This window comes from Mastigoproctus giganteus, chromosome 9 (assembly GCF_048544385.1).
Source record: "Mastigoproctus giganteus isolate SK-2022 chromosome 9, ASM4854438v1, whole genome shotgun sequence".
Taxonomy (NCBI): Eukaryota; Metazoa; Arthropoda; class Arachnida; order Uropygi; family Thelyphonidae; genus Mastigoproctus; species Mastigoproctus giganteus.
In genome coordinates, this window is record NC_143583.1 from 80,358,863 (window position 1) to 80,373,543 (window position 14,681).

At 38.3% G+C, this 14,681-nt stretch overlaps 1 protein-coding gene across 1 annotated transcript in view; it reads left to right on the forward strand.

Annotated features, from left to right (window-relative positions):
• Positions 1-14,681, forward strand: part of Hdc (histidine decarboxylase) — a 305,245-nt gene that overhangs the window by 22,853 nt on the left and 267,711 nt on the right. The window contains exon 2 of the mRNA XM_090380708.1: positions 3,936-4,031. Coding sequence (XP_090236834.1) covers positions 4,004-4,031 — 28 coding nt within the window. The 5' untranslated portion in view covers positions 3,936-4,003. The remainder of the gene's footprint in view (positions 1-3,935; positions 4,032-14,681) is intronic.

Below are 14,681 nucleotides of genomic sequence, written 5' to 3' on the forward strand. Positions count from 1 at the left end.
AATCTCACCCAGGTCAAAGGCATTCCTGGGTAAGATTTGCTTTCTAAATCGCAAAAGGTACTAAAGTTAACATTATCTGAAAAAAAAAGAAAAAGAAAGAAATTAGAATGAATGATTAATGGCCTACATCCATTCATGTTCTCTGGAATGGGCAATGACTGTCATCTCCGAAGAAATACCGAATGCCTTAGAGTCCTTCTTAAATATTTTAGCTGCATGGTGTGTAGGTATATCAAAAACGAACTGGAAATTGGTGAAATAATGAGCACTTAACCTTGCGTAGATTTTAATCTGCCTTTAATTTCTTACCGAATTACAGATTACTCTCAAACCTTTCGTGGTTCTCCCTGTACCACTTTTTCAGTGAAGTCCTGTAATGCTGTCCTTACAATACCATCCGCCTCACATACCAATTATCTAATTATCAATCAAAGTTGGCATGTGAGGCTCATGGTATCATAAGAATTGAATTACAAGAAATCATTGAAAAAGTGGTACAGGGAGTACCCTGAAATGTCTAAGAATCATCAGTAATTCTTTGACAAATTAAAAGCAAATCATACTCTATGCAGGTTTAAGTGCTCATTATTTCACCAATTTACAGAGTCCTCCCAGTGATCTGCATCTTCCACATATGAACTATCTTTTAATAAGAAAAAAAAAAAAAAAAAGCAGAAAAGTGTAAAATTAACTATGCACGAAACAAACCTTTTGCTAATTTTTGTACAATTAACCGTTGCAGTCCTTAGTTGGTTCAATTTCTAGTGCTTTTGAATCATTTTGATATATGTTATCTAATGCTGCTGCACATGAAGGTGAAACTATTTTAATCTCTATTACTGTTTTTTGTTTTTTTTTCAATCGTGTTCTTGCAGAACTATTACCCATCTGTTTGGCGGCACTCTTTTGTACTGGCCTTTCCCAAACCAGGAAGGGATTAGTCCAAACAGAACAGTTATTGTTCAGTCTCTTCCACCAGTTATTTAGGCAAGACCATGAGAAAAGCGATCAAGTCTGCCTTGTTTAGTATATAGTTCTGAAACTATACTGATTGTTATGAATAACAATCAGTATAGTTTTAGAAAGAAACGATCAGCACCATATTTTATGATCCAAGTATAAAAAGTGCTTTTTTTAAAAAGGGACATACGAGTATTACACTGGTACTCTTAGATATTGAAAAGGCCTTTGATACTACATGGCGATTTAGCATTTTTCAAGATCTTAATGCGTTGCTACATGCCACTTGTTCTGCGTTGCTCTGGATTAAAGTGGCATGGCCACTTTAATCCAGAGCTTTCTCTAGATGGATCATTCAAATTCGCTACCGAAATCGTATTTCGTAATATTTTGTTAAAGAAGAAAGCGTACCACGTGGATCGGTCCTTAGCAGTCCGGACTAACAATATAACATAAAATATTCCAAATACAGTACTGTGGCAAGTATATTTATATGCAGATGAACCCGAAATATTATGCCACTCACAAATTATGCATATATGGAAAGACAGTTACAGGTTTGATTTGCCGACCGGGATAGTCAGGTGGGTCAAGTGCCTGCCTGGCAACCCAAAGGTCGCGAATTCGAATCCAGCCTCGGGCTTGGATCAGAGTAAAGTGCAAATGGGAGGTGCATTATGGCCACAGAAGCCGATGCGCTAACAAAAAAAAAAAAAAAAAAAAAAAAAAAGGTTTGATTTGACAAGACTGGTGGGTAAATGTGAATACTAAGATACGGTCACTGCCTGTTCCTATAAAAAACCTCTTTTGTACACTTCTGTAAAAGCAAATTACATTGAGATCCTGGACTATACTGTTCTACAAAATTGACAGAACAAAAACCTGGCCACTTTAGGACTTTAGGTTTAAGCTTTTTTCATGAATATTTTATTGTGCACAGTGTCATCGAAGGCGAATATTTGCTATAATAGGCATTCTGGCATGCAATTCCCGAGTATCCAATAGAAATCTATCTACCCCTTACAAAGCCGCACATTATGCAAATTAGTCATGCCTATAAAAACACTGGTTGCGACTACATCACTTCATTCCCGTTTTTTGGCTTGATCAGTAGCCATATCTCCTGTACTCAGGATGGCAAGTCATCGTCGTTTAGGTGATTCTTTGAGATAGCGGGTCGTTGGACGACTTGAAGCCAGGCAGTCGCAGATGAAAGTGGCATGTTGGCTTAATGTGTCAGGTAGTGTTGTCTCAGCACTATGGAAGCAATTTCGGGAGACAAGAAGAGCTGGCCAAGGTCGCCCAACGGCTACGTCAACCAGAACAGACCGCTATATTGCTCGAAAAGTAAGACGGAATATTACGATGCCCTGTAATCAACTGTCTCTTGAGGTTGCTGCGGTGAATCCTTGTCCTTGTAGTAGGGTTTTAGGAGCATCAGCAACTAAGGCCATATTGCTCCGTGTATACTGTCTGTAAATTGCGTGTGTTCTGTGGTCAATTTTCTGTTTTCTGGACGAAAAACCCGAGTTTCCAGGAGAACAAATCGTGCTACCTTCGCCTGAGAGAGACTAACTCTCTACGTTGTGAAAAAAGGCCCATAAAAATTGCTCACGTCATCGACGGGACTCGATTTCAGGTCTTTTCCACCTGGTGTGGGGAGGATGGCGATTCTACTAACTACCCATGAGGACACTTCAGCTGAAAACATTAACCGTACTGTTTTAAGAAAGCATGCAAGGAAGACAGTGGTTTGTATCTCATTAACACCCAAAACACCACAGAGCTCGTCGAAACTGGTGCCCTGAACTTGTGACTTGGAGCCCAGACAAACGGAGATGAGTCCCGTTTTAGTCTACAAACAGATTCTAGACGTTATTTCATCTTGAGACAATGAGGAATGCAGTACCATTCCTCCATCAGAGAAAGAGATTTTTAAGGTGGTGGCGGTGTTCTCGTGTGGGGCAGAATAATCAACAGCCGCACTCCTCTTCATGTTTTTAATAGGAGTACCATAACTGTGCAGAAGCACCCGAGAACAGATCCTCGAACCCTATGTGCAACATTTTACGTGTGTGGTTGGCCCAGATTTTCTTTTTATGCATAACAAGGCCACTGCATATAGAGCTTAAGTGGCGGAGGAATATCTTGAAACTGAAGACATCCAGCGACTACCATGGCCAGCACGATCAGCAGACTTAAATCCATCGAACATCTTTAGGATCCCCTTAGGCAGCATCCCATTGCATGCCGACAGTCAACTCCTCGGTCACTTGGTGAGCTAAGGTCTGTGCTGGTGGAAGAATGGGATTTGGTGCCACATAATCTTATAGACACCGTTATATCGAGCCCGACTGCTGTCAGGCCTGTTTAGCCATTGGAAGTGATCATACGCCATACTGATGTCCTATGACCATATTTTCGAGCACCCTATATCGATTTCTGTAATGTGATCTTTTCAACAATTCTTATAGAACCTCTATAAATATCCCTTATACCTGTCCGAAGTTTCTCGCTGTGTCCTCATTTCATCATTATTCTACGGTACACCAGCATACGAAATTTTGTCCAGCTTCATTGCAAGCTGCGTGAGTTACATCACATTTCTACGTGTTAATTTTGTTCTTGTTCAGCAGTCTATTTAGGAAAGTGTCCAATAACTACTGTTAATAATGCCCAATTTCTGGAGATGATATTTGGTAATAAAGTGAATTTTTCTCAACACATTAGGCTTGTAAGAACTGATTGTCAAATGGTCATAGGGTTGGTCTATACAAAGTTCTGGAATGGCTTTATAACTAATATCATTAAATCATGATTTCCCTTCCTGTCCTTACCCTCATCCTCTACAAAGGAAAACATTGATATTCTGTAGGCCATTGTATTGGAACTTTATTAATTATTGTTCACAGTGTTAATTAATCATATCTATAATTAATGGTAACACTTGATTAATTCACTTTAATCTTTTTCAGGACTGTTCTTGAAGTTAAAAAAAATTTTGGCATTTTGTGGGTGACGTCAGCTCATTCATTAACTTGAAATGGATATCGCAGAATATCGCATAAGAGGTATGTCAGCCATAATAATAAAAAAAAAATTGTAATAAAATTAATACTGTAGTAAAATATCGTATGCATGACTATATACACACTGCCTGGAGGCACCTTCATAGCCAGGTGGGCAGGAGCAGCAGAGCGTATCACATGCTTCTTGATTAGACGGGGGTTCGAGCCAGTGGCCACCAAATATGGAGGATGCGGAAAGGTCAGGGAATGAAAACCGCATATCACCGGAGCAATATGGCCCTAGTTGCTAATGCTCCTAAAAAAAAAAAAAACCCAAAATAACCAACCACTGCCTGGCCACTTTAGGACCATGAAGGTTTAAGCTATATGTAACAATCAATGCAAAAATATGTGTAAATCTAAGAGATCACATAGCATGTGTGACATGTGCAGAAAGTCACTGTAAAGCCCTTTGACCCAACCAGTGCCCAGATCAGTTTTCTGGTGGTGGGGAACGATAATGAAAAGGATCTCACAAACTTCCAAAGAGGTATTATTGTTGATGCCGGTGTAGCAGGTTCGAACAGCAGAGAAGACGGCTGCGCTTGTTGTATTGTCGTATATGTCGGAAAACTGCTAGCTTGGGGGGGATACGAAAGACGATTAGATTGCCAGTAGCCACTGGCAGAGGTGAAAGAGATTCTTGCACTGCTTCTATTGGAATGAGCAGAAGCCTGAAAAACAAGATTCAGGATATTTCAGAGACTGCTGGGAGCCATTGCGGTACAAGTAAACACATGGGTTGTGTTAGGGTAGCTAAGAATAGAAATAGGTGCATGTATACTTGCGTGTACATCAATGCTAGGAGTTTAGTAAATCAATTTGATGAATTTGAGGTATTGCTCAAAACATCAAAGGCAGATATTGTTGGAATATCAGAGACGTGGTGTCACACAGATATAAGCGATGCAGAACTGCAATTTGGGGAGTACAACGTCTACAGAAAGGATAGACAGGATAGGAAGGGGGGAGGGGTTATGCTATTAGTTAAGAAATACATAAAATCCAAGGAAGTGAAGCCAGTGGACATCGCTGGACAGTGCAGTGTCGAGTCAGTTTGGTGTGACATAAGCATTGGGAGATCAAAATTGAGAGTAGGAGTGTGCTATAGGCCTAATGACTCTGATGAGTATAATAAGAAACTGTACAGGGAAATAGAGTGGGCCAGTAAATCAGAGTCTTAAAATGGGAGATTTTAATTTCCCAGATATTGACTGGAGTTTGGGGGCTGGTCACTCACACACTAGCAAGGCTTTTGTGGATTTATTGGATGATTGTTTTCTACATCAGCATGTTCAGGAGGCAACTAGAGGGAGGAATACTCTTGATTTGATTATCAGCAGTGATTCTTCATGCATTAAGAATCTGCAGATAAATGAACCACTAGGTGGCAGTGATCACAGTGTGCTGAAGTGGGATTTACTCAAAGAGGTAACTACCATTAGGGGTAAAGGGAAGAGTTATTGCTTTCGTAAAGGCGACTACGATGGACTGAGACAGTATTTAAATTCTATACAGTTGGACCAACTGATGATGTTACCAACAGCAAATTCAAAATGGGAAGCATTCAAAGAACTTATCTTGGAAGCTACTAGGATTTACATACCAACTAAGAAATATTGTTCAAGGTTTAGGCCTAAATGGATGACAGACGAACTGATGAGGCATATGGCAGAGAAGAAACATGCATGGGATACATACAAATTAACACATGACACAGAAGCCTATGATAGATACAATTTGATCTGTAACCAAGTTACAAAGGAGGTTAGGCAGGCGAAGGCAGAGTACGAGAAATCTTTGGCAAGGGATGCAAAGAAAAACAGCAAAGAGTTCTTTAGTTATGTAAACTCTAGAAGGAAGGGTATGAATCAGATTGGTCCACTTGATATCGATGGGTCAACTGTTGATGATCCTGCTCAGGTAGCTAACAAACTAAATGAATATTTTGCATCGACATTCACAGATGAGGAGTTATTTAGCGAGGGGAAAGCCAGAGGTGTATTCATCTCTAGCAGTAAGCTAGAGAATTTTGTAATAACTAAGAGTAAAGTGGAGGAGAAACTGTTGAAGATAAACACAAGAAAGGCACCTGGGGTGGATGGGATCTATCCATTTATATTAAAGGAGGCAGCAAAGGAAGTAAGCAAACCCTTAGCCATAATTATGAGAGCTTCCTTGGACTCAGGGGAGGTACCCACAGACTGGAGATGTGCAAGTGTGACCCTAATTCACAAAGGAGGATCAAAGGCTGACACAAGCAATTATAGACCTGTGAGCTTAACTTCTGTTCCAGGAAAATTAATGGAGGCACTAGTTAAAGAAGCACTGCAGGATCATTTAGAAAAGACTTCAGTTATAGTTCGGACACAGCATGGTTTTGTTAAGGGGAAGCCTTGCCTGACCAATTTGATTGGATACTATGATGCAGTCACAAAGGAACTGGATGCAGAGAATAACTTTGATATTATATACTTGGATCTTAGAAAGGCTTTTGATACTGTTGCACATGGAAGACTGCTGCACAAATTGGAGCAGTGTGACATTGGAGGCAAATTGCTGCTGTGGATAAAGGGGTGGCTGAGGGAGAGAAGACAGAGAGTGATAATCAATGGACACTGCTCATCGTGAACTAATGTTATTAGTGGAGTCCCTGAGGGCTCAGTGTTGGGTCCATTATTGTTTTCTGTATTCATAAATGATATTGATGATGGTATATCAAGCTTAATGTCGAAGTTTGCAGACGATACAAAGGTAGGCAGGGTTGTCAAGGACACTACTGACACTATGCTGCTGCAGCAGGATCTGGAAAGGTTGAGCAGATGGGCTGAGAGGTGGCAAATGATGTTTAACATTGACAAATGTAAAGTACTACACATGGGAAACAGCAACCCCAGAGCAATGTATCAACTCTGTGGTACTATGTGGGGGGGGGTTAATTATTTATTAATTCTGTTTATATATTTTATTTTCTTATTATTCATAATTTTTTATCTTATTTTAATCTATCCCTTAGCTATTTCTTTCCCCCTTTTCCTTGGAACCATAAAGGCTGTTGTTGTTATTTTCTTTATTCCTTTAAACAGGGGATCCTCACTTCCCTTCCAAGGCCCACACGCTACCTGCTGCATAATATATTATTCCCTTGATTTTATCCTGTTTGCTCATCAGAAGATCCAAGTACTGAGGACTTTATTTTATTATTTTTTCTCTTTATATTAGCTTCCCTAGCTTGGATAGTTCGTACTACTAATTATAGCTCTGAGATCAGTCTATTAAGACGAAACAAGGGGAATTAACATAACAAGTATTTATTTACCATTGTACAAGGATTATTTACACATTCATCATTATTCATAATATCAAAACTTTACAACACAGTAATTATCATATACATGAAAAGGTGTCTTCCCTTAATTACTCTTCTTAAACAATCCATAAACTTCCACTATGTTTCATTACAAATTCTTAAATATTTTATCCTATACTCTTTTATATGGTCATATATATATATATATATATATATATATATCCTTTTCAACATATACAGAATAACTCCAATTATATTTCACTCTCTCTCTTACATACTTTAAGGAGGAGATTTCTATCGAATACAATTAACTCCGTTAATAGCAATTAGGCAATTCCTGAAACCCACTGTTTTACTTTTAACACATTTCTTTAAAATTTCTCATCAATACCTCTAGTCACAGATGAGTAACATTCACTCACTCTCTCTCTATTTCTATTATATCTTATTCCTATCTTTACAAATTGGTATTCTTCACGTTACAATACTTCTAAAACTGTCCTGTCCAATTTTCTCCCATGGATTTCTTTACAACCCCGTTCTCGTTAGTAACATTCACTAAGCTGACTTACTTGGTATCTTTCTCTACCACCTGGGTGAGTTCGGATCCTTCAGGTTTTCCTGCGATTTCTTCCCTGATCTGCTAGGCTTACGGCTCTTTTCTGTCTCCACGTTGACCTTCCCACACTCAGGACTTCCTCCAGGTCATTCTGCCTTTCGCTATTAGTTTTCCCACTATACTATCATTTTACGGAACTTTCTATATGCGTTTCCCGCACTCCCAAAAAATTATCTTTCCGCCACTCTCTTGCCTCTCCGGGATTCTCCTCCGGATCTTTCCCTTCCAGGCTTCGGGACTCTGACTTTCGGGCTCTGGCTCCCTCTTCTCCTTGCATCAGAGTTTTTGTTTACAACTCTTCCTTATTTTTCATCCAATCATAGCTTTCTCTCCCTCTTCATCTTTAACTTCATTTGCTCATTTTTTCTTTCGCGTCGTCCCGATCCGCGTCTGGTAGGTCGAGCTCTATTCTTTGTGTTGACAACATCCGGGCTCTAACCAATCTGTAGAACTATCTTTGGGATGCCCGCTACCACTTACCTCTTCCTTCACGCTTCCTTCCAAGACACTGCCTGTGAAATTTGTGAGAGTGCCTCCCGTGTCGGCCTGTTTGTACTTTGTTTACAGCACGGACACGGTGAGCTCTCTGATCTGGGTCTTCCCTTTGAATGGAGTCGGAACCACTTTAGGGGTGTGGGCGTTCTTTTGTCCCCCGCTACCGTCAGCAGGCCACAGCCCTTTTTCTGTACACACGAACTGCGTCAAACTGGCCTACCCATTGTATCACAGTCTGGTCAGCGTCCCTCCTGCTGCTACGCTAATCTCTCACTTTCGAAGTGTAAACAGACCAGCAATTCTGCTGAGTGCTTGACTGTTTTTAACTTAGTTATTTATTAAAATTTGATAATTTATAAATTCCTAAAATATAAGTGTAAGAATAGTTCTTACAACTACACTGACAGTGGTAGAGAATGAAAGGGACCTGGGGGTGGTTGTGCAGGCAGATATGAAGTTCTCTGAGCAGTGCAGATGGGCTGCAAGAGTAGCTCATGGGGTATTGTCAATGATATATAGGAATTTTTCTAGCAGGGATAAGGAGGTGATTATTCCCTTGTATAAGGCAATGGTCAGGCCACACCTAGAGTACTGTATACAGGTCTGGAAGCCTCATTTCAAGAGGGATGTAGAGCTGCTGGAACGAGTACAGAGAAGGGCAACAAGATTAGTGAATGGAACAAATGGGTGCTCTTACGAAGAAAGGCTTAAGTTTTGCAAATTACAGTGTCTGGAGACTAGGCACCAGCGAGGTGATCTGATAGAGGTGTATAAAGCATTGAATGGTTTGAGCATGCTCAATGCTGATGGGATTCTTCCTCTTGCTCAGAATAATCATCTGAGAGGGCATAAATTCAAATTGAGGAAAGACAGATGTAGGATAGACGTGCGGAAATTTGCCTTTAGCCAGCGAGTGGTTGGTTGGTGGAACAGATTTCCATTCCTTGTCGTGGAAGTTGATAGCCTAAATAAGTTTAAGGCTCAGCTGGACAGGCATTTTGAACGAACAGAGGGGTGAAGCGGAAGTGGTTTTTTTTTTTTTTTTTGACTGATGCTGCATAAGCTTGCTTTCTTGCATCAAATGCCTGTACTAATGCTAATGCTAATGCTATTCAGTGTATTATAATTCCACCCTTTAACGAATGGAAAAATGCTTTGGAACTCATAAGCGATCAGACAACTGCTGCCCAATGTATAATGTGACAGAGCGAGGTTCTCGACGTCTTGAGCGAATTATGAAGCATAATTGTCACCAAACCATGGAACATTAACATATGCATGACATTAACATCTGCATGTAATGTGAGACCATTGCAAGGCACAGGGTCGCTGCAACCCTATGTGCCGCCATTAAGCAAAATCAAATTTGCTGCCCCAAAATATTTCAATTAAAAAATAAAATAAGGCATAAATAATTAAGAATTATTAATATGTGTAATTAACCACTCTTTTACCACGTGTAGTTTTTAATATATATATATATATATTATTAAGCATAGCCTAAACTAATATATATATGATAGTGTGACGTTTCGGGTATTTTGACAATACCCATCATCAGACCGTGCTGTTTGGGAATTTGAGAATAAATAATTAAATTTACATCGAGCAGTTCTAAATTACAATAATTTTTTTTTTTAACAAAGGATCAGTTATAAGATGTATTAACAATTGGTCATTTCTAATTTTCAATAATGCCAGTGAGTAGATAAATAATTCTAAGTTATAATAACAAATTGAGCATCTCTAAGATTATAGTTACGACATAAAGGAGCAATTCTATGTTACTATTACACAATTATATGAGCAGAACTTGGTTACGCTGAGCAATTTTTTTAAGTTACTTTACTTTTAGCCTATTTTATAAGATGAATTAAGACAAACAAAACAAATCTTATCTGCTAACCACCCTCAGACCTGAAGAGAAATGGGAAAGAGGATCAGCCAGCAGTGCTTTTTATTTAGATTTGTTTTGATTTGTTTTGTTTGTTCTTAAGGCATCTTATAATTTCTTACAAGTTCTGCTCATATAATTGCGTAATAGCCTTTTTAATTTAACTTTATTCCCAAACAGCACGGTCTGATGATGAGTATCGGCAAGATACCCAAAACGTGACACTATTGTATATATTAGTTTTAATAAAATATATATTAAAAACTACATGTGGTAAAAGAGTGGTTAATTATACATATTAATAATTCTTAATGGATAATAACCACGTAATGTCCTTCCCGAACTATATTAGCATAAATAATTATTATTAATTTATTGAAAAAGAAAAGAATTACAATATATCTCACATATAATGTAATGAAAAAACAAAAAAAATAACAAATTCATTCTGGAAATAAACTTTAAATTCTAAATCACAGTATCTAAATCACTTATCACAATAATAAAATTATAATGTTAAAAAAATTATACAAATTTATGTTACCTTTCTTTGAAATGTGAATTTGTTAATTATTTTATTTACGTTTATTTGTTCAAAATAATCATTTTCTACTGAAATTATTGCCAAATTAGAGAGATTTTGTTGAGACATTGTTATTCGTAAATAATTTGATTAATTTTAATTTTGAAAAACTCTGTTCACCTGAGGCAACTGAAACTGATAAAGTTAGAAAAATTGGCATTAGCATTAGTAATGGCATATGATGCAAGAAAGAAAGGTTATATAGCCTCAGTCAAAAAAAAAAAAAAAAAAAACACATTTCCCATTCACCTCTCCATCCTGTCCAAAAGTTTGACAAGTTCTTCCTTGAATTTATTTAAGCTGTCAACTTCCACAACGACAGATGGAAGTTTGTTCCAGCATTCAACAACTCGCTGGCTAAATGAAAATTTCCAAATATCTATTCTGCAAGTGTCTTTCCTCAATTTGAATCTATGCTTCCTCAGCGATTAATCTGGGCAAGAGGAAGAATTCTATCAGAATTGAGCCTACTCAACCCATTCAAGGCCTTATACACCTCAATCAGATCACCTAGCAGGAGTCTAGTCTCCAGACACTGAAATTTACAGAACTTAAGCCTTTCTTGGTTCCACCCCTTTGTTCTCTTCATTTGCATAAATTCTTAATGTGACTGCGACATTTGGAAAAATAATTGTAAAATCGTTTTTACAATTATTGTAAAATCTTGTCCTGTTTAACATCATTTGCATTCAAGTCTTGAGCCCTAATCACTCGACTTATGTTATCTCAATGTATTGCCCTCCGTCATCTGACTTGATTCCTCACTTACACTATATCGATTCCGTATTCAGTTTATTAGGCCCTATTCCTCTGTTAATTTTACTCGACTCAAACTCCAAGTCTGCATTATGGCATAGTTCTTTCACAGATGTTCGGGGATTACTGCTCGAGGATACCATCTTCTCCCATCAGCTTACTGTCTTGAATCAACCAAACCAGCCATGTACCTTTTTTAATTCCCTGGGTGAATCAAATATAGACATTTCTCTCGCCACAGCCCTTATATTACTGACTGGCACGTAGAAACTGACCTAAGAACAAGTGACCACCGCTCTATCGTCTTCCTGTTGGGATCAACTCTTCCTCTTCAACAACCTCTTCTTAATCTCATATGTTACTCTCTTAGAAACATAAAATGGAATCGTTTTAATCGTTCCGTTCTCTCTGACTTGCCTGAAGACAACCTAGAAAATTTTAATTCTCTTACCACCAAACAACTAGCACTGCATATTCAAAACATTATCATTACTGCAATTCAGAAATCTACGCATAAAAAGAATCTAAAAACTAACTTCACCCCTTGGTGGAATAACGAACTTTCTTCTACTCGGAAACTTGTACATAAAGCAAGAAGAAATTTTCAGTGCAGACGGCGTACTTGGCCTCAAGAAGAAGTCAACAGATTACATGAAGAATACAAAACTCTCAAAAGAAAATACATACGTAAAATTGATTTATGAAAGCAAATTGCAATTCTGGCACAATTTTGTCCGTACATCTGGGAATAATAATCCTTGTGGCGTCATTTATAAAACTGCTAAAAATAAAAAGATCCTGGGTGACATTTTTAACTCCATTACCTCCAACAGTATGGAAACTCTTACATTAACAGACACCATAAATGCATTAACAGACACCATTGGACCAACTGCTGCCTAATGATGATCTCACTATTGACACTTCATACCATCTATCTGTTTGAGATTTAAACCAAAAATACATTCCTTTAGAATAAACAAGTCCATTCACTGCAGAGGAACTTACTTCTAATCTTGAATAAAATTCAGTCAAACAAATGTCCTGGCGATGACCTGATTGACATTATATTTATCAAACATTTTTAAGCCCAAAGTTCTACTTAAATTATTCAACAACTGCTTAAATACTGGAACATTTCCTAAACCATGGAAACACACCATTCTTAAGATTTTACCTAAACCTGGTAAGCCACTAGATAATGCCAGATCCTACCGCCCCATAGCCTTGCTCTCTCACCTTGGAAAAGTGTTAGAGAGACTAATCGCTAATAAAATTACCACACTGCAGGGAGTTACAAGCTCTACACCCTCTCTTCAATACGGTTTTAGGCAAGGTCTTGGATGCGAAGACGCCTTTTTAGAACTTCACCACCTTATTGAGAGCTCTACTTCCAAATACGTTATGGCGATCTTTATCGATTTTGAGGGCGCTTTTGATACTTTATGGTGGGAGAGCGCCCTCAGTAGACTCCGTTTCAATCATTGCTCTCTTCAGCTTTATAAACTTGTTAGAAACTACTTTGCCGATCGCACCGTCATCACTAAAAGCACGAAGATTCACAGATCTGTCTCCCGTGGTTGCCCCCAAGGATCAATTTTGGGTCCCTTGATTTGGAACCTAGTTCTTGATGATTGGCTGCTTAGGACGACTGAATTTCAAAATGTGCAACAACTTGAAATTTTTTGTTTTTGGCACTCCATTTTTTGTATTTTTGTTCCATCACTGCGATGTCTGGACATCGCAGTGATGGAACAAAAGCATAGGACGAAAAGCAGCATTCATTTAAATTTTAGGGTCATGATTATATTTACTACTATAATCAATTCCTCCATTTTCATTATTTTGATGCAGTGTCTTCTCGCACCCATAGTTTCATTGGGTTGGTTTGATATGTTTTGGGATCGGGTTGGGGCCCTCGACTTTTGGTTCCGGGATGCGTTGGATCATTCGTGGCTCATTGAGTGAAAGAATTCATTAATTTATTTTATTTGTTTATCTTATTCGTTTACATTTGGAGAGCATTGACTAGAAGCATTCTACGGAAAAGGTTGAGGTCATCTCTTATTCTTTTTTGTATTTCCATTGTGTGATAACACAATCTTAAGGTTTACCCTAGAAGCATCTATAAATAGTCACCAATGTATACTATGTGGAGATGGGAAAACTCTTGGTGCTATTAGACCCTAAACACGCTTTACCCATGCATAAACCATCTCCTTCATACTCTTAGCATTTAGACAAGAATATATTTTTAGATTAAACTACGCACACCATCAAGCATCTCTCATATTGGAGTTATACATTACTGGGTTGTCACTATTGCAACAACAGGGTACCTGCCCACCCATTGATGAGTAAGCCAACAAGCTTCGAAATGATGCCGTCTGGGTGGTGGTATCCACCGAGAATAAGTAACATTAGTCTTCTCCACTGGTGAAGCATTACTTATTCAAAGCAGTGCAATACCTTGGCCACTTGTTGTGAAGGTTGATTCACAATATAAGATATAATTAAACAATGTATTCATACTACCCGGGTAGCAGAAATGATATATGTGCAGTACCATGCATAAATCATCTCCTTCATACTCTTAGCAGTTAGCCAAGAATATATTTTTAGAATCAACTACCTGCTGCCTAAAGGCAAATTTCCACACATCCATCCAGCACTCAACCATCTATAATTTGAATTTATGTTACCTCACTTTTCATGAGCACCTGGAGTTTTTCACAACAGGGAACCCACCACAGAATACACACGTATCTTATGGATGAATATATTTTGACCATGTCGGGGATTTCAGGCCCTGCTGTGGGTCATCATGGAAATATTGAATACTTGTGCTGTGTAAGGATAATTGAGAGTAAGAACATATGCATGTAGTAATGTTAGGAGCATTGTAAATAAATTTAATGTATTTGAAGTACTGATTAAGTCATCAAATAAGGCATTGTAGGGATAGCAGAGAGAGAGAGTGTCACTGAGATGTAAGT